The 17,873-nt window shown below is 44.0% G+C and overlaps 9 protein-coding genes across 9 annotated transcripts; 5 read left to right on the forward strand and 4 right to left on the reverse strand.

Moving 5' to 3' along the window:
- Nucleotides 1-200: 200 nt before the first annotated feature.
- Nucleotides 201-2,296, forward strand: O0I10_005349 (uncharacterized protein; the record flags this gene model as incomplete). Its single annotated transcript, XM_058485394.1, has 6 exons — nucleotides 201-296; nucleotides 364-408; nucleotides 513-819; nucleotides 875-1,821; nucleotides 1,881-2,159; nucleotides 2,222-2,296. 6 exons carry the CDS (start codon nucleotides 201-203, stop codon nucleotides 2,294-2,296), a joined length of 1,749 nt encoding a protein of 582 aa, XP_058343880.1.
- Nucleotides 2,297-2,475: 179 nt separating this feature from the next.
- O0I10_005350 (uncharacterized protein) lies at nucleotides 2,476-3,105 on the reverse strand (the record flags this gene model as incomplete). The annotated part of the gene is made up of 3 exons (XM_058485395.1): nucleotides 2,476-2,780; nucleotides 2,847-2,907; nucleotides 2,989-3,105. The coding sequence occupies 3 exons, from the start codon at nucleotides 3,103-3,105 to the stop codon at nucleotides 2,476-2,478; spliced, it is 483 nt and encodes a 160-aa protein (XP_058343881.1).
- A 603-nt stretch (nucleotides 3,106-3,708) lies between these two features.
- Nucleotides 3,709-4,961, reverse strand: O0I10_005351 (uncharacterized protein; the record flags this gene model as incomplete). The annotated part of the gene is made up of 6 exons (XM_058485396.1): nucleotides 3,709-3,791; nucleotides 3,842-4,027; nucleotides 4,090-4,360; nucleotides 4,470-4,554; nucleotides 4,640-4,786; nucleotides 4,858-4,961. The coding sequence occupies 6 exons, from the start codon at nucleotides 4,959-4,961 to the stop codon at nucleotides 3,709-3,711; spliced, it is 876 nt and encodes a 291-aa protein (XP_058343882.1).
- Nucleotides 4,962-5,265: 304 nt separating this feature from the next.
- Nucleotides 5,266-6,118, forward strand: O0I10_005352 (uncharacterized protein; the record flags this gene model as incomplete). Its single annotated transcript, XM_058485397.1, has 3 exons — nucleotides 5,266-5,572; nucleotides 5,641-5,872; nucleotides 5,926-6,118. The coding sequence occupies 3 exons, from the start codon at nucleotides 5,266-5,268 to the stop codon at nucleotides 6,116-6,118; spliced, it is 732 nt and encodes a 243-aa protein (XP_058343883.1).
- A 201-nt stretch (nucleotides 6,119-6,319) lies between these two features.
- On the reverse strand, nucleotides 6,320-7,948 carry O0I10_005353 (uncharacterized protein; the record flags this gene model as incomplete). Its single annotated transcript, XM_058485398.1, has 4 exons — nucleotides 6,320-7,320; nucleotides 7,401-7,456; nucleotides 7,520-7,691; nucleotides 7,795-7,948. The coding sequence occupies 4 exons, from the start codon at nucleotides 7,946-7,948 to the stop codon at nucleotides 6,320-6,322; spliced, it is 1,383 nt and encodes a 460-aa protein (XP_058343884.1).
- Nucleotides 7,949-9,376: 1,428 nt separating this feature from the next.
- On the reverse strand, nucleotides 9,377-10,178 carry O0I10_005354 (uncharacterized protein; the record flags this gene model as incomplete). Its single annotated transcript, XM_058485399.1, has 7 exons — nucleotides 9,377-9,511; nucleotides 9,576-9,599; nucleotides 9,670-9,785; nucleotides 9,836-9,851; nucleotides 9,916-9,958; nucleotides 10,018-10,059; nucleotides 10,129-10,178. The coding sequence occupies 7 exons, from the start codon at nucleotides 10,176-10,178 to the stop codon at nucleotides 9,377-9,379; spliced, it is 426 nt and encodes a 141-aa protein (XP_058343885.1).
- Nucleotides 10,179-10,977: 799 nt separating this feature from the next.
- Nucleotides 10,978-11,806, forward strand: O0I10_005355 (uncharacterized protein; the record flags this gene model as incomplete). The annotated part of the gene is made up of 2 exons (XM_058485400.1): nucleotides 10,978-11,300; nucleotides 11,368-11,806. The coding sequence occupies 2 exons, from the start codon at nucleotides 10,978-10,980 to the stop codon at nucleotides 11,804-11,806; spliced, it is 762 nt and encodes a 253-aa protein (XP_058343886.1).
- A 151-nt stretch (nucleotides 11,807-11,957) lies between these two features.
- On the forward strand, nucleotides 11,958-13,764 carry O0I10_005356 (CTP synthase; the record flags this gene model as incomplete). The annotated part of the gene is made up of 3 exons (XM_058485401.1): nucleotides 11,958-12,126; nucleotides 12,185-12,911; nucleotides 12,966-13,764. 3 exons carry the CDS (start codon nucleotides 11,958-11,960, stop codon nucleotides 13,762-13,764), a joined length of 1,695 nt encoding a protein of 564 aa, XP_058343887.1.
- Nucleotides 13,765-15,893: 2,129 nt separating this feature from the next.
- Nucleotides 15,894-16,429, forward strand: O0I10_005357 (uncharacterized protein; the record flags this gene model as incomplete). Its single annotated transcript, XM_058485402.1, has 3 exons — nucleotides 15,894-16,013; nucleotides 16,081-16,185; nucleotides 16,241-16,429. 3 exons carry the CDS (start codon nucleotides 15,894-15,896, stop codon nucleotides 16,427-16,429), a joined length of 414 nt encoding a protein of 137 aa, XP_058343888.1.
- Between the last annotated feature and the right edge of the window lie 1,444 nt (nucleotides 16,430-17,873).

The following is a 17,873-nucleotide window of genomic DNA, read 5'->3' on the forward strand; positions in this document are numbered from 1 at the left end:
ACATGCATGTGTTTTATCATTCACATTTTACCCCATGAATGTATCTTATGTCATGCGAAATCCAATGAGAGAGAAGCTATTCACCCGCCAAATGTAGACTACCTTAATCGGACACGCTGACAAACCTAACTAGAAAGTACACTCTGAATCCCCGCTTATTCACCTCTCTCTTTCTCTTTTCACATATACTTTGGAAAACAATGTCATTTGCTGGTGGAGATGCAAGCTGCTCGGCTGGTGCCAACCCTATGACTCAAATGCTCAAGCAATTTGGCCAGGATCGCTCTTTGCAGCAGGTAATGAAGAGTGGTTGGGGGTAGGGGGGTTGCTCAAATTCCACATGACTAACGGTGAAGACTTTAGGATCGTTTTGGTGGCCCAGCACAAGGTTCAGCAGGACCATCCACTGTAAGTTTAAATACATCAACAGGACTTGTTGGGGTGGAAGAGAGAGAGAGCGAGAGCACACAAGGATGGGTTATTTATTGTTGGGGGAGGGACCCTTTGTATAGATTCGTTCAGCTCGTCAAGGCTTCCGTCAAGATGATAATATGGTGAATGAATTCTTTGGTCAAGAGCAACATCAACGACCTGTTGGACCTGGCATGGCAATGGGTGGCAATCGAGCATTTGAATTTTCGGAACTGCAACGAGAGTTGGATGCTGTACGTACAGGAGCACCAGCACCTGGTGGATGGGCTTCCGAATTCCAACAACAGGGACCCCGCTTATGGGAAATCACTCCTGATGAAGAAGCTGCTATGGAGAAAGCATTTCATGAAAGTCGTGCAGCTGCTGGTCCATCCATGAATGCATCAGGTAAGATAAAAAAGATAGCAACAACAATGCAATGGGCTCACAAGTGGATATGTAGTATGGCGTGAAGAATTCATGAATCATCCTGAAGCTGCTCATATGAACCCACAACAACGTGCCGAGTTTGAACAAGCCTTCGAGAGGCACTTTGATTGGGCAAATGACTTTGCTATGCAACAAGATAAAGGCAAGGGACGTGCTGTTGAGCTTCATGGTAATGCTACTTGGGAGGATCAGTTTGCTGCATTTGACGCCAAACCCACCGAGACGGATGAGGAGATTGCCAAAAAGGTCGAGGAGGCTGCTGCTGCTCAAGATCCTGCCATGTTTGAACAATTTGAGAATGTGTGGCAAGATATCCGTGACCAAATGGCCAATGAAGATGACAATTGGGAGGAAGAGTTCAACAACCTTACACGTGATCCAAGCATTTACAAGCCTGATCTCGGTGAATATGTCTTTGAAACCAACAATCCATTCATGACTCACGCGAATCCAATGCAAGAAGGCTTGCGCATGATGAATGAAGGTGGCAGTTTGAGTGAAATTGCATTGGCATTTGAAGCGGTGGTGCAAAAGGATCCCAGCAATTCCGAAGCTTGGATGCATCTTGGTAATGTACAAGCACAAAATGAAAAGGAAGAACCTGCTATTCGTGCCCTTGAGAAAGCCGTCCAAGTCGATGAAAGAAACTTCTCCGCCATGATGTCGCTTGCTGTCAGCTATATGAACGAGTCTTATGATCATGCCGCTTATCAAACTTTGGAACGATGGATGGCAGCAAAGTATCCAGAACTTGTCAGCGATCCAATGCCTGCTCCAGCAACACCTTTTGAGTTACACAACCGTGTCACAGATCTCTTCTTGACAGCTGCACGACAAGCTCCTGAAGGTACTCAGATGGATCCTGATGTCCAAGTCGGCTTGGGTGTCTTGTTTTATGGTAGCGGTGATCTCGAGAAGGCTGTTGATTGTTTCTTTGCTGCTCTCAAGGGACGACCTGATGTAAGTTTTAAGCATGATAATACATGTTTGGATTTGATACTTATATACATGGACATTAGGATTATCTCTTGTGGAATCGATTGGGCGCCACATTGGCTAACAGTGGTCGATCAGAGGAAGCAATTGACGCATACCACAAGGCCCTCGAGCTACATCCCTCATTTGTACGTGCAAGATACAATCTCGGTGTGAGCTGCATCAACATTGGTTGTTACAAGGAGGCTGCTGAACATATCCTGACGGGTCTATCTATGCACAAACGCCAAGGCGGATCAGAAGAAGGTGTCAATGTATCCAATAACCTTTGGGAAATGCTTCGCAAGACATTTGTCATGATGGTAAATAGGGAATGCTTTATCAAAGGAATGTCATATCACTCATGATGTATATTATTTTTCAGGGCCGAGACGATCTTGCATCTCAAGCCAAGGCTGGATACGATATTAACAATTTCCGTGGCGAGTTTGAATTCTAGCACGTTTATGTATAGAGACATGATACCGCTTTGTTTCTTCCACTTATTTAGTTATCTATCATTGATGATATTTTTGTACAGTAAAGATAAGAGAAAACACAAAAGAGGAATATTGAATATAGGCAAAGAACACAAAGGTTGGGTTGGGGGGGGGTATAGTAAATACAATGGGGTGGAGGTTACTTGTTTGGTGAAACAAAGAGATCGGAATTGAGGGAAGCGAGGACCATAACAATACATGCGAGGAAAAAGATAGTGATGACAGCACCGAATGCGATCTTTCCTTGTGGTAGAAAGCTGACTTGCTTGGCCAATTGAAGCTGGGTCATAAAGTACTTGCGCACTCCCACGAACAAACATGTCAATCCAATGGCTACAAAGCAGTAACCGATGGGCTCCGTAACTGAGTTGTCGGCCCAATCTCCGTCATCGTCGTCGGTACTACCCCCACTAGGAAATCGAAACTTGAGCAAGATGGTGAAACCTACAGCGATATTTCCATTATCAATTGTATAGAACTTTGGGTCTATTTTCTATGATATCCACTTACCAAGCACTGTAAGCGTACAAGATAACTTGAAAAAGGTCAAAAAGTTGCGTTCGTTGGCCAACTAAAAAGTAAGAACAACCCATGAGCTCATCTGGTACATAGATCGAGGTATGCGTGGAATGAAGGAGCTGATTGTGCTTACCATATCGCGAGCCATGCTCCCTTTGTTGGGAAGCACGAGTGCAATGTCAGGGAAAAACTCTGTGTGAGGCGCAATGGTTTGCGAATGCGAAGGGCCCGCCGCACTGCTGGAAGCCATGACGATCGCTACAAAACGAGGACAGGGAGTGGATATATATACAAGTGTGTGTGTATGCAAGAGAACAAACAAATGCAGGTTGAAGGTGCACAGAAACTTAAGTCCGGCGTTGCAAATATACTGCTGCAGTTCACGTTGAAAGGGCCCACATGTCAATATCTGTGATCACAATGACACCCTTTACAGAAATCATAATTCATCATCATCGTCATCATCCTATTTCCTCTCATGACAAAGTTATCTCTTTCATTATCATTGATTATCGGCGTATGGGTGAATGTATTGCCGAGTATAAATAAATCGCGATTCATAGCCTATTTGACAACACGTATAGCCCTTTCCACTCGTACACTTTTTTCTTGTTTACTCCATACGACGACGAGTCATATTGTCATTCTTCATCACGCCATTGACTTGTGTCAAATGATAGCTGTTATCGAGATTGATAATCTTAGCTCCGATAGCTGCTCATCTTGACAACATTTCCCTGGCAGCAGTAGCATCCTCGACCATCCTATTCACTCAACATAATTATATCATCGTGACCAATAGCACAATAGGTGTTATTTATTACTCATAGGTATCTGATTACGGTACTACATATTATTGTTGGTTGACGTGTGATTTGATCCACTGTAGATAGTAGTTCATAACTTGGTCACGCTCGTCCTTGGTTTCATTGTGCACTAATACCACTAGTTAGTCATTGTATACATGCTTGGGCTGATATACATACATTCATGGAATAAACCCTTCCAGCATTTAAGCTCGGATGCATCGTTCTCACTGAGCTTATGCACCTTTTCAGTGCCCTTGAAATCATTGACTGGATCAACATCTCCGTGAGAATACAAAATAGGGATCTTGTGAATCTTTGGCGCCAACTTGAAGAGATCCTTGCCAGCATCCAAGAACCCACGTACTATAATCACATGAATTTCAATCATATAGCTCAATCTTTACCGCTTCTCCTCCTCTATTTACCTGTGGCCAATGTGGCATAGTCATGAATCAATGGGTCTTCTGCATACACCTTTATCTCTTGTTCATCGTGACTGATCGTTTTAGCGTCAAGGCCCGCCTGAATGACAAAACTTGGTACGATTTTGGATGCGGCCAACAAAGGATAATACCGCAAAGGAGAGATAGGCAAAGAAAGAGTCACCAAAGGAGCCGAGCAAATGGCCGTTGTAATATGGCTGACACCTTCATACTTGTCTCCTCTAGCAAGGTAGTTCAACAGCATGCCACCACCCTATCGTACGTATACTCACGGTTTAGTATTTCACGTGAAGATACGCTCCCTCCCTCTTTCCACGCTCCGCACACACAAAACGATCCCATGGATGAAAAAAAACACTTACCATACTATGACCCATAAGAATAAGAGGCAACGAGCTTTTGACGCGAAGGATGGCAGCATTGATATCGTTCAGGGCAGTGTCGTATCTAAATGTTTCAAACATGCATGAATAAACACACACACACATAAATCATGCAGCCAATGACTACTACTACTACTACTACTACGTACCCATGGAGATTGCCATAGTCTTGAGCCTTCTTGCCACTTTGACCAAATCCACGTTGATCATATCCATAGCATTGAATTCCATTCTCGGCAAACAATGTAAACATGCGATCGTATCGGTTGATGTGTTCACCAAAGCCATGAACCATACTGCAACCGGAAAAAATAAGCTTTGTGAGGGGGGAAAAAAGTAACAAGCAAATGAGCAATGGCGTACATACACAAGTTGGGCAATGGGTTCTCCCTCGGGCTTCCATGTCTTTGTAAAGAGGTCGTAGCCGTCGTTTGTCTTGATCCACTCTTCGTTGACTGCAATGTTGCTCATGGCTGCTGTAATTGTGTGTGGGTGCGTGTGGGGAAGGGAAGGAGGAACTTGAAAAGGACAAAGGCACCCGCCATATCGGGGTTCTCCTTTTTAAGGTGTGTGCGCATTAAGAACATGGCCCAATTCATTGTGTGTATGTATGCGTGTGGGAACAATGGGCGATAGGGTACTCACTCATGGGTAATATGGATGTACATAAAGGATGGTCCAATTGCTAATCAGGAACAAACATACACAATGTTGTTTTTCGCTCGTCGTTTATTTCCTCAACGAAAGTGTATATTTCGCATCTCGTTTTTCTTTCATGTACACAGTAAGAGGATACTCGCATCCTGATTTAGCACCTCAAGTGGTTAAATCCACTGATACTACGAATCCAAGTCGTGATAATGATGAACCTCACTATTATCCACCCACACCACCTTCCTCTACATCCCCCAAGCTAACTACTACTAAACAACTACCACCAACCCCGCCACCTGTGGTAGCACCTTCACAAGGCTTGAGCAGCCTCTTCAAGACACCAACAAAGACCCACTCGAAACTTGAATGGCATCCGCTACCTAAATTCGCAGGCATTGATCACTCCGAACCAAGGATAAACATCGCTCGTAAGTTGTTGACTACCTTTGTCACACACACATGTGCCATTCATATGGGCTAATCAACAAACAAAAAGAATGCAAAACATGGATCAAGGATATCATGGTGTGGAAACAACCATTGCATTCATGGTTGGTCATGGCAGGATGCATGACATTGGCAGCAACCTTGTCAAGCGGAGAACACGAGTTCATCATGTACCATTGGATGCGTATGACAGGTTTAGCTGTGTGGACCATGGCCATCTGTCAAAGCATCACGAGTAGTAGTAGTAATGCGCCACCTCATTTATTATTGGATGCTCTTTGGTAAGCTATGTCAAACCATGTCTACAAGGGTTGGATGCTAATGATGATGACAGGATTAACAAGCCGATACGGGCAAAAATTAAGGCAACAGCATTGGCACATGATCCAGGGCACGAGATGGTCATGGCAGGCATGCTTCATTACTTTTCCATTGAATCACCTTGGGTCATTGCCATTTTGTTTTGCTTTATTACAACCAAAATGATATCGGCGAAATATGAAAAGAAGGATGGTGGTGGTACATGAACGGGCGTTATAATGCTAATGTACATCTACTACTACTACTTTTTTGTGTGCATGTGTTTTCCAACAACATAAAAAAATATAAACAAAACTTTTTGTGTGTCCGCGTGAAAATAAGGAGAAGTTGTATGTGTGAGTGTGAGTGTGTGTGTGTGTGTGTGTGTGTGTATGCGTTATGAGGAAAGCATAATGTTAATCCTACTACTATTGCTGATACATGTAGTAATAGTCGCCAGGGTATCGTTGTTGGGAGGCAGGTGGCAATGGCGCAGCAGCAGCAGCAGCGTTGTGATGCAGAGGATGATGAGCATGATGCATTGTTGTTGCTGGGTGATGAGCTGGGTGATGAGGATACATCCGCATGGCAGGATAGTATTGCATGAGCTGATCGCCTGTGGATACTCGTCGTTGGGCTACAGGGCGCTTAGCATGGGTACTACTGCCGGATGCTAAACGTGAAGTAGTGGTAGTAGTGGTAGTGGTGGTTGTCTTTTGCTGCTTTTGTTGCTGTTGTTGAGTCCCATAATAATAATAGTATGGGCTTGTAGTGGCGGTGGTACCACCATTGCTTGATGCATTGGAAGTGTTGAAATGATATTCCTTGTTTGGAGGTGAAGGCTGTCTACGTTGTGGAGGTTGAGATTGGGGCTTTTTGGGTTGTTGTTGTTGCTGCGGTGGTGGTGGTGCTGGTGATTGAAAAAGGGATTCGAGATTCGTGTAAGGGGCAGCTGCAGTAGAAGGCAATTGCAAAGTGGCAGTGGCGTCCAAATGTTTGAGAGAGGTACGCAACTGCTGAGATGGCTGCTGATGTTTTGATACAAATTCGGTAGATGCACTTGGTGTTGGCACAGGTGACACTTGAGGGCTATGGGATGGCGAATTGTTGGTGCTCTTGACCTTGTCATCGTGCACAATTCTCTTTTGCATCCGTTTCAAATCCTTTTCAATCATTTGCTGTAACTTTTGCTCATTTTCACGTTCCAGCTTTTGCTGTTCCTTGAGCGACATTTCAGGATGGGTGTTACGCTTAGGAAGCCAACCGCTGGCGTCCGATTTGTCCAACATGATAAGGAGCGTCATGCATAGAATAATCTTTAGACCTTGTGGATTGTCCAAAGAAGCCAAGTTGTATCCAACGACTGAAAACAGACCAAAGTATCCGTTCTTGCCACTGCAAGGAAGATATTGTGCCACACACACACTGCCTGATACACATCATATTCGCTGTCAGCAAGAAAACACAACCCCCAAAACGATGACGACCGGTGGTCTGGAATCAACTTACCTGTTTTACGGACACATCGGCATTCGAGAACGCTCGTGATACGGCTTTCACGGACCCTGCATTGCATTTTGTATGGATGAGTACCATATAGAGCATTGATAAAAACAATACACACTTACCATCGGTACTTTTCACCTTCCCACTCAAAGCACCATTCAAAGCCAAGACGTGCAGTGTCCTTGAAATCAATTTCCATCTCCCGCTTTCCAGCGGTGTTGCTATGTAAGACAATGGAACGTGCGCGCACGGTGGCATTCTTTGCTTGTGATTCAGCATGAGGAATAAAGGTTTCTAAATCATAGCGTGGTGTATATGTGTCAGTCAACTTGTATCAGCCGCTTGTAGCTTGTTCATGCTCACGACGTGACCCGTGAGATGCAAACAAAAACGTTACTTGGATCAACTAAGCTGACTGCATAACCATCGGGGATCTTGTGTCGTATTTTGATAAAGGCAACGCTGTCACTATCTCGCTCAGTGATATCGACAATCGAAGGATTGCGTGGGTGTGATGATAGCGTGTAATGAGTAACAGCTGTAAGCGACATTGTTGGAGGGTGGTAAAAGAAGCACTAAAGGTGTTCTTGGCAAGGTGAATGAAAAAGAGAGAGAAAGCGGTGGGAGAGCAAGTTCAAGCCGTGTTTATATATAACGACGAAATAAAGGTACGCATGACCCATTGGGGTTGTACATGCGCACAACACACGGAGCAAAGATTTTTTTGGCGATTTGCAGAATGACCCTTCGACCGTTGCTAAGGGATTTTCTTCCATCAACGCCATCTTTTCATCATTGCCCTATTCTTGATCCTTCCTTGTTTACTCACCCTATTGATTAACGATATCAAAATGATAGCTCTTAATGTTACATGTCAATGAAATGATACAACAAAAAGGGGACAACGACGGGTTGGCTAACATTTTTGGAGCCAAAACCTTCCTGTCACTTGACTGGTGTTGCTATGGACACGTATACACACACACATTTTGCTTTTTCTTGCTCTCTCCCTCTCTCGTTTCGTGGTTCCCTTTCATCAACTCAGTGATGTGTTCCGTCAAGCTCGCGCAGTTTTTCTGCAAAGGAAATGGTCCCACGGATAACCTTGTTGTTGGCTTGATCGTTGTTTGATGAAACACCAGGAGTAGTTGTACTATGGTCTGAGCGTGTATGTGTTATCAAGTCGACATTTGCAGCACCCGATCCTCTTCCGCAGCCCAAACAATTGCATCGGCGTTGGCTCTTTCTCTTCATCTATCGAATATTTGTATTGCAAAACAGCCCATAATAATGCTATCTATTGCCGATCTTAAAAAAGGGGTGATGGTTTCATGATCCCTTGTTGCTAGGCAACGTTACATGATCGCGCCACCTTTCGACATTAAAACACCCTCCCCCCCAATCCTTGATTCAAGTTGCATCCTTTGTGTGTGCACGGATAACTTGTTCAACAACAGGATACATTATTTTTGTTACAATTGATCACAAAGCCCATTTCCAACGTGTACCTGTAAGCTTGCATGCATACACAATAACATCGAGCGATTCCATTTTTCCCATGTCATCATTGGTTTATTGGCGTGTGTGGGAGAGAGAGAGTGTGTGTACATACCATCCCTGGGTAATGCCTATTTTTGCTGCACTATGATGTTATGTTGTGGCACAAGTGTACACAGGCACACATCCACTTGGGACTGACAGAAAGGTGACCACCACCAGGTGACCTACGTAATGCATCGTTGGCAATGATCCTCATTTTGGGGATACATTTTTTGCTCAACATCAAGTGGTCTTGTCGAAAATGATATTTTACCGCCAAAATCATGTGCCAAACGAAGCACGCGTAATGTATTCAAGAACATTAACCCACACCACAAGATGCATCGCTCACGTGCCATTCCATTTATGCGAGTCCATGTATATCTCAAATGCTTATCATCGTCGTCGTTTATTGGTGTTGAGTGAGAGGGACATATGCTTTAGAGCTTTTGAATGATACGTGCATGGGTCTCTTTAAGTTGATCTTGGGACACCTTTAGCTGGGACCAGCCGACAGTGAGGCCTTCTTCCTTGTTTGGCTTGGGGATGATATGGAAATGGACATGAGGAACGACCTACATTATTCGTCCGATTTGAGTATTACACAAGACGATCCTCCATCTCGTTATGTGTCTTTACCTGATGAGCCATAGGACCATTGTTCTATAGCAACCAAAAAAGATTGTATTAGAAACCCACTCAAGTCATGCACCACAAGTTCTCTCATACGTACCTGAAGAAGGTTATACTGGCCGTCTTCAAGACCATTGGCAATGGCAGCCTTTCTGGCAAGGGGAAGGATATCGGCTAAATAATCATCGGGGATCTGATGGAAAAACTCGCCATGATCTTCGCATTGCGTCAGCTATCTGCGTCAAATTGACCATCCACATACTTACACTTGGGGATAACGAGCTATAACGGATAAGCAGTAATGAGTACAATGTTCACCCTTTTTTATGCTTGATAATGTACTTACAAGATGACCCTCACTGATGGGATTGATATCAAGGAAGCAGTAGCTATAATCGTTGCATAAGTAAGTTGGTGTACGTATCCAGGCAACGAAGTGCGCGCTCACCTCTTTTCGGTCTCGGCAACCTTGAGCGATGGAATCTCACCCCTGAGAAAAGGAAAAAGTTAGCCATTACAAGCGTTGGCATGACGACTGTTGCTCGTAAAGTAGACGTACCTGATAATCTTGCAGAAGATACAATCGCCGATCAAGTGCTCGTGAGTCATGCTGTTCGAGAGGGATTGAATAAAGGGAAAAAAAGACGCGACGTAGGTGATAACGACGGTCCACACACATCAAATAGACCACATCCTCCGCCATTTCCCACACATAGCCACCATAGCCACCATAGCCACCATAGCCACTTTTTTTGTCATACTGCAACAACACTGGCTCCCCTCATCTATTACGCAAAGACAGAATGTCAAACATAAATGTTCATGCAATCATAGTTTCTGTGGAATAAAAAGGAACATTACATGCGAACGATACGATTTAACATTAGCAGTAATGATGTCCATGCCATCATCCCGATCACTCCAGGATAAACGAGGGGTACATTAGAATGCTAGTTTATGCAGGCGGGGTATACGCATGTGACACATCCAAGTGCAAGGAGAAAACAAAGAATGATACGACAATGAAAGCATCAACTACAAGCATTGCTTCATTTAAAAAATGACTATGCCATCATCGCTCATATACGCTTGAACGTCTTATTTCCCATACATGCCATTACTTGAACACGTACATGGCTTAGTGTACAGTACCATGTATCACAAAACAAAGCCTGCTGCTGGTCCACACAACGAAATTCCATCTTTCCATCACCCATTGTTATCAACAAAGACACTTTTCTAATACCAATATCCATATCGATATGCTCATTGTTGGGTATCAATTAGGGTAGTGGATAAGGAAGGTCATGGGTGTCGGTCTACGCGAGAATGTATGGGAAGCGGGTCTTTTAGAGGCTTGGGGTAAACTCTTCTTCCACTCTTTCACTCAACCTATTCTCTCCCAATCATGTATCAGCTTCCCCATGAAATCGTCCAACTCGTTGTTTATTACGTTGGCGACGATCAAGACACATTGGCGGCACTCAATCGTACCAACAGAGCACTCTACAACGCGACGCTTTGCACCCTTTATCACGCCCCCTCATTCACATCGGTCCATCAGTTTCGAGTGTTTGTTGAAAACCTCTCGCCAAAAACTGCAAGCAAAGTGCGCAAGATCGATCTCAAGCATCTGCCTCATCGGTGGAACGCTGCTTTAAGCGAGCATGTGATGGCTCTGTTGCGTAAGGCTGACAATATCAATTATCTCGATCTATGCTTATGTCGTATGTAAGTACATGTAACAATGAATGGAGAGGAGGCCAACATGGATGCTTACCACATGTCTGTATCATAGCAACCAACGCGTATCCAGGTTGGCAATCGAAAAGTGGCCACTGCAATACTTATCGCTCAACTCGCATCGCAACGTGAATGATGACTTGTTCGCCTCGTTACCCAGCAATTGTTTGGAGAATCTTCTTGAAGTGGATTTGGGAGAAACGAATATCACCGACCAAAGTCTGATGATCTTGGCGGATCGTTGCCCAAAGCTGAATTCATTGGAACTTGAAGGATGTCAACATGTGACCGAAGTGGGAATCGAATACGTGACCAAGAAGTGCCAACAATCACTCAAGTTCTTGAATATCAGGGATTGCTTCAATGTTGTCCCGGGGCCGGACAATAATCTGGATGGTACACACGTTGTGATTGATTGGGCAGCGTGGGGATTCGAAGATGTGATTGATGATGATGATGATGATGACGACGACAACAACAACGAGAACGCGTAGCCGCAGCCATCATTTAATGCACGCGCGTGTTTCATGCTGCGGAAACGAGTGGTGATTCAGTTGCCGACAACGTCCGAGAATCTTAAAAGGCGAGCAAGCGCCCCATCCATTGCTCTTTCCTCGTTTCCTCAGAAACAACAGGCACAACAGCATGACCAAATACATTGTCGTCTCTGGTGGCGTGATCTCCGGTGTTGGAAAAGGTGTCATTGCTTCAAGTACAGGCACATTGCTCAAGAGCTTGGGTTTACGTGTCACCGCCATCAAGATCGACCCTTACCTCAACATTGACGCTGGTCTCATGAGTCCACTTGATCATGGTATTATACCCCTCTCTTATTATAATAAATCCTATACTTACTCCTATATATATTATAGGCGAGGTGTTTGTTCTTAATGATGGTGGCGAGGTGGACTTGGACTTGGGCAACTATGAACGCTTTCTCGACGTTGAATTGAGCCGTATCAACAATATTACCACTGGCAAGATCTATAGTCAAGTGATTGAAAAGGAACGTCGTGGTGATTATCTTGGCAAGACCGTTCAAGTGGTTCCTCATATCACTGAAGCTATTCAAAATTGGGTGGAACAAGTGGCTGCTATGCCTATTGATGATTCGGGTGAACAGCCTGATGTCTGCATTATCGAGCTTGGTGGTACCGTGGGTGATATTGAATCTGCTCCTTTCATTGAAGCCATGCGTCAATTTCAATTCCGTGTCGGCCAAGACAACTTTTGCTTGATCCACGTCTCGTTGGTCCCTGTCGTTGGCTCTGTGGGTGAACAAAAGACGAAGCCTACTCAAATGAGTGTTCGTGATCTTCGTGGCGCTGGTCTAAGCCCTGATCTCATTGCCGTTCGCTCAACCAAACCATTGGAAGAATCTGTGCGTGGCAAGATTTCAATGTTTTGTCATGTTGCTCCTGAACAAGTGCTCACAGTCCATGACGTATCATCCGTTTACCATGTCCCAGTCCTTATGCGTGATCGTGGTGTCATTGATTTCTTTCGTCGGCGTCTTGCATTGGACAACTTGTGTATTCCAACCGAGAGACAATTGGATGGCGAAAAGCTTTGGAAGAAATGGATCGATTTGACAAAGAGGTAAGCATTAAAGCTTTATGTTGATTACAACTTAGCTAACATGACTCTATCAAGTTACGATCATCTATATGATACGGTGACTATTGCTCTCGTTGGCAAGTATACCGATCTACATGATTCCTACATCTCTGTATACAAGGCACTTGAACATGCGAGCCTTGCTGCTGGTCGCAAATTGGAGATCAAATGGATTGAAGCTACCAACTTGGAACCTGAGACTTTAAAAACGGATGCTATCAAGTACCATGAATCGTGGCAGAACCTTTGCAGCGCTCAAGGCATCCTTGTTCCTGGTGGATTTGGTACTCGTGGTATTGAAGGCATGATCACTGCAGCAAAATGGGCACGTGAGCACAAGATCCCTTATCTTGGTATCTGTTTGGGTATGCAAATTGCCGTCATTGAATTTGCGCGTAGCGTTTGTGATATGCCGGATGCCTATTCTGCCGAAATTGATCCTGACACCAAGACACCCGTGATCATTTATATGCCTGAAATCTCAAAGACTCATCTTGGTGGCTCGATGAGACTTGGCAATCACGCTACTATCTTTCAACCTGGTACCGAGGATGGTAATTCGCTTGTTCGCAAACTATATGGCGATGCTCCTACAGTGGAAGAACGTCATCGTCATCGTTATGAAGTCAATCCAGAAAATGTGGCAACATTTGAAGAGAAAGGACTTGCATTTGTGGGCCGTGACGAGAGTGGCAAACGCATGGAGATTGTTGAGCTCAAGGGGCATCCCTATTTTGTTGGCTGCCAATACCATCCAGAGTATCTCAGTCGTCCATTGAAGCCTGCTCCTTTGTTTCATGGTTTAGTATCGGCTGCAATTGGTATGAAGTTGTAGAAACCCTTTACTTGTGTAATGTAGTCCGCCATCTCAATAAACCTTGTATCAGAATTGGTATATGAAATGGGCTTTGCTAGATAGTATTATTGGTGAAGGTGGTTACTACTTGTGAAGTTATTGGATCATACTACATGATCGTAATAAAAGACACTAGATCTCTTGATTTATTGTATGAATGCTTCCCAATGATCATAATGGTTTGTTTGTAGCTTTGGTTGGGGATATGGGATAATAGCCTAGCGGCTCGGGCTTGCTTCGCTTGTACATAAACTTTTGATTTCTCATTGAATGTGTTAACACTACCTATGGATTAACGATACGTATTACAGTAAGTAGTGTTCATCTTTACAGGAGCCCGCAACCCTTTGTCATCCACATTTACGGGCGAACTCAAGGCCATGCGCTGTATTATATGCCATTCGTTCATTATCCATCCTACATGTGACTCCTTGCATTCAAAATCTTCATGATGAAACATGAGGTCTTCTTAAAGCATGGTGATCAGCTTGTCCGAGAGCACCTTGTGTGAAAGTTTCAGGTTCGAGAGGGGCAATCTCATAATCAAGGATTGATGTACAGTATTCATGCGTTCCGGTCTATTTGATTTCCACTTCTTGTCACTTCCTCCCATTCTCAACTATTGCTCATTCAAGTACAACTACCATTTGCGAACGATTGTCCTGCTTCAACCCATCATGTCAAGCATACAACTGCCTTGATCCAATTGTCTTTGACTGAACGGCAAGCCCATAGCGTGTACACAGCCCTCTGGTCGCTCTTCTACAACGACCAATCGTAACAGCATTCATTGTAGCAGTCGCTATTACGTAGCAAAACCTTTACTCCATTGTCTCAAACAGCGTTCTTTACTTGCAGCAACTTGTCTTGCGGCCTTGTCACGTGAACAGCAAATAGCCATTGTATAGAAGCACCCTTCGTTTATGCATAACAACTTTGTCCAATACATACGACTTCTTGTTAATATGAATATGGATCTGAATATTGGTTTGCTATATGGGATGGATGGAAGTGTATACATTGTCTGGTTTGGTTCGCTTGGCCCATTTGGAACGTGATATCTATTTTGGATGACGCACTATCAACCATCAACTACGCCGCAATACAAGTAACCTTTAACTAGTTGAGCTGTGATGGAAAATGACGATAAAAGGGATTGACCAACAGCTGGATGGAAAAGGAAGCGTGTCAGCCGCAATATTGGGTTTACAATGGTTATGGATGGAAGGATGCGATTAAGTGCAGTGATGAGAAGTCTTGGAATGTTGCTTTGGTTGCTTGGCACGTCATCAATAGGAACGATGAACCATACCCTATGCATACGGCTGAGGAGGAGGATGGTTCGGATGGAATTGAGGAGAGGGCTTGTATCTTTGACGAAAGGAGGTGTTTCACAGCTATGGATGATACTGGAATACTTGAGCCAAAGCATACAACACCTATTCTGCAATCATGGATGAAGGGTGATCATGACGACAGCAATTAAGTATAGAATGACACATTTATCCCTAATGAATCTATACGTTTTTCCCGTATGTACCCTATTCAATTTGGCTATATTGTTCCCTTATGTATCATGTATGTACATCGTCCACTATACCGTGTCTACGTGTTCTTCGACTTTTTATTGAATGAAAATTGGATTCAACATAATACTTTGGGGATCGTACGATCAGCTTAGATGCGCAAGGGGTGGATCACTTGGGTTGTTTTCTGCATTGAAAGGGGAACTGCAAACGTGAAAGGTGGAAGCGAGATATCATATATTTGGTGGGGGTTACACAGTAGGTTACACAAGTGGTTCAGGAGTGGAGCTGCATAACTAATCGATCGATGTGATTTGCGCACAGACCTAATAGCTTAATTACGAGGGCTGTTCTCAATCGAAGTCTTGAGCAGTGATCATTCTTATTGAGCTAAGGGCATAGAATATTGTTGATGGTACGTGTAAACAGTAATAGCTGTAGCAAGCGGGGTGGCATGGAGTGCACGAATTGGAGAGAACAGGAGGAACAAAGAGACCACTCTTCTTCACTTCCACTTCACAAAAAAGGTAAGCTTGTCACCATTTACAAACTACAACGTGTTAATTGCTGGCATTCCTTTCAATGTACAGCGTTCATTGGGGTGCACATGTGGTCAATGGCGACACTTTCCAGTTCCAGACATTCAACAGCAAGTACGCGCGCGATCTGCCCATGACTCATGCTTCCATTGCAATACAACATGTACGTTCCATCGCTGCATTCCTTTACCATTCAAGCTGGACATTGAGATACTAAAGTTCACGTGTAGTTTACTATTCTCGCGTTTATACGAGATCCAAAGGGGGCGTCATGTGTCGTGTGTATGCTTTCCATGGTTGTCGTCAGGGAGGGTCGCAACCTATTGTTACTATGGGTATGTCGACATGAAAAGCGAATGTTATTGTTACCTTACACTTCACTTACTGTAGCTTGGACACGTTGGATTATGGTACCTGTGGCAGCAACAGGATACGGATCTCAAAGCAAGAATGCTGTATGGTTGGCTCAATGGTATGCGTGGTATTCGATCTACAAAGCAAATCATGTTAATTAACGAGCCTTGCAATGACACAGCAGCAGCACCTACTGGATGGCATGGACATACGGTTTCTATTTGAGGCAAAGATGCTATTTAGAATACCACAAGGTAAAGTGTCCATTATGGAATTTGTCCCTTCAAGTGTGCTTACGAGAGAAATATTAGGTCAGGCTCTGGTTGGGCGATTATTTTGATCAATCAGCACGTCGAGGATGCCATTGTATAGTACTGTGCTCTCCTGGGGAATTTTGGCCCGGAAACAGTGTGACTCAAGATGCGATGGCAAGGCCAATTTGAAAAGGCATCCGCTGTGCACACGGCCTCCATCCAAGTACGGCTATTGATTTCCTTGCCTACAGAGAGAAGGTGGATATCTCTTATGATGCCAATTTCAGGATCCAATGAGAGTACGGTACATATGGTGGCATACCTTGGCGCTGCAGGTTGATTATTGTATTGCCTTCGGATGGTGTATTTGGTTGCAATTCCTTGTGATCACCATGGTTCAGGGCGTCGTGTGCCTTCCTTACCGAGTTGTCCACAATGAGAGTTCTCAAGACGTCTTCACATTGCCTCTTTTGGGTATGCTGACAACAAAAGCGTGTGGATTGGGTTTGCTTCTTATCTTACATTGCGTTTATGGTAGGTGAACATGTTGGATGATGGTACCTCTGGCAGCAACAGGATACGGATCTCAAAGCAAGAATGCTGTATTTGGCTCAATGGTATGCATGGTGTTGGATTTACAAAACGAAACCTGTTAATTAACGAGACTTACAGTGAAACAGCAGCAAGACAATATGGATGACATGGAGATACGGTTTTATTTGAGGCAATGATGCTATTGAGGAATACCACAAGGTAAGAGTGTTCATTATGATGGGATTGGTTGGATTCAAGTGAACTTACCAAGCGCCATACAGTGGCAGAGCCTCTTTCGGCGATACTATTATTATCAAGGCTGCACGTCAAGGATGTCATTGTATAGTACTGTGCTCTCCTGGGGAATTTTGGCCCGCGGACGATTGCAAAGCATAGGCTTGATTTGGATATCAGGAGTGATTTCATGCATATGACTATCATTGGTAAATAGTGATCCGTTCATCTTTTCCACGCTTACCAACCTTCTCCTTCACTGTAGTATGTGGGTTATTCAGCAAGCTACTTGTCTTCTGGTCCTTTGGAATTTTCATGGATGAAGCTGTCATTGAATGTCGACATGTTTTCGTGCGTATGACTATCATTGGTAAATAGCGATCCGTTCTCTTCTTCAACGCCTGCTAACCTCCTCTTTTATTATAGTACGTTGGCTATTCAGGAAGCTACCTGTCTTCTGGTCCTTTGGAATTATCATGGATGAAGCTGTCATTGGTAAATAATGATCCATTCTTTCTTTCTTTAAATGCCTACTAATCTGCTATACTATCTGAGCTATTCAGCGAGCTATTTGTCTTATGCCCTTTGGATTCCTGATGGATGCTGCTATCATTGGATGTCGACAGAGATTCATTCATATGGCTACC

This window comes from Lichtheimia ornata (assembly GCF_029851405.1).
Source record: "Lichtheimia ornata isolate CBS 291.66 chromosome Unknown scaffold00021, whole genome shotgun sequence".
NCBI lineage: Eukaryota > Fungi > Mucoromycota > Mucoromycetes > Mucorales > Lichtheimiaceae > Lichtheimia > Lichtheimia ornata.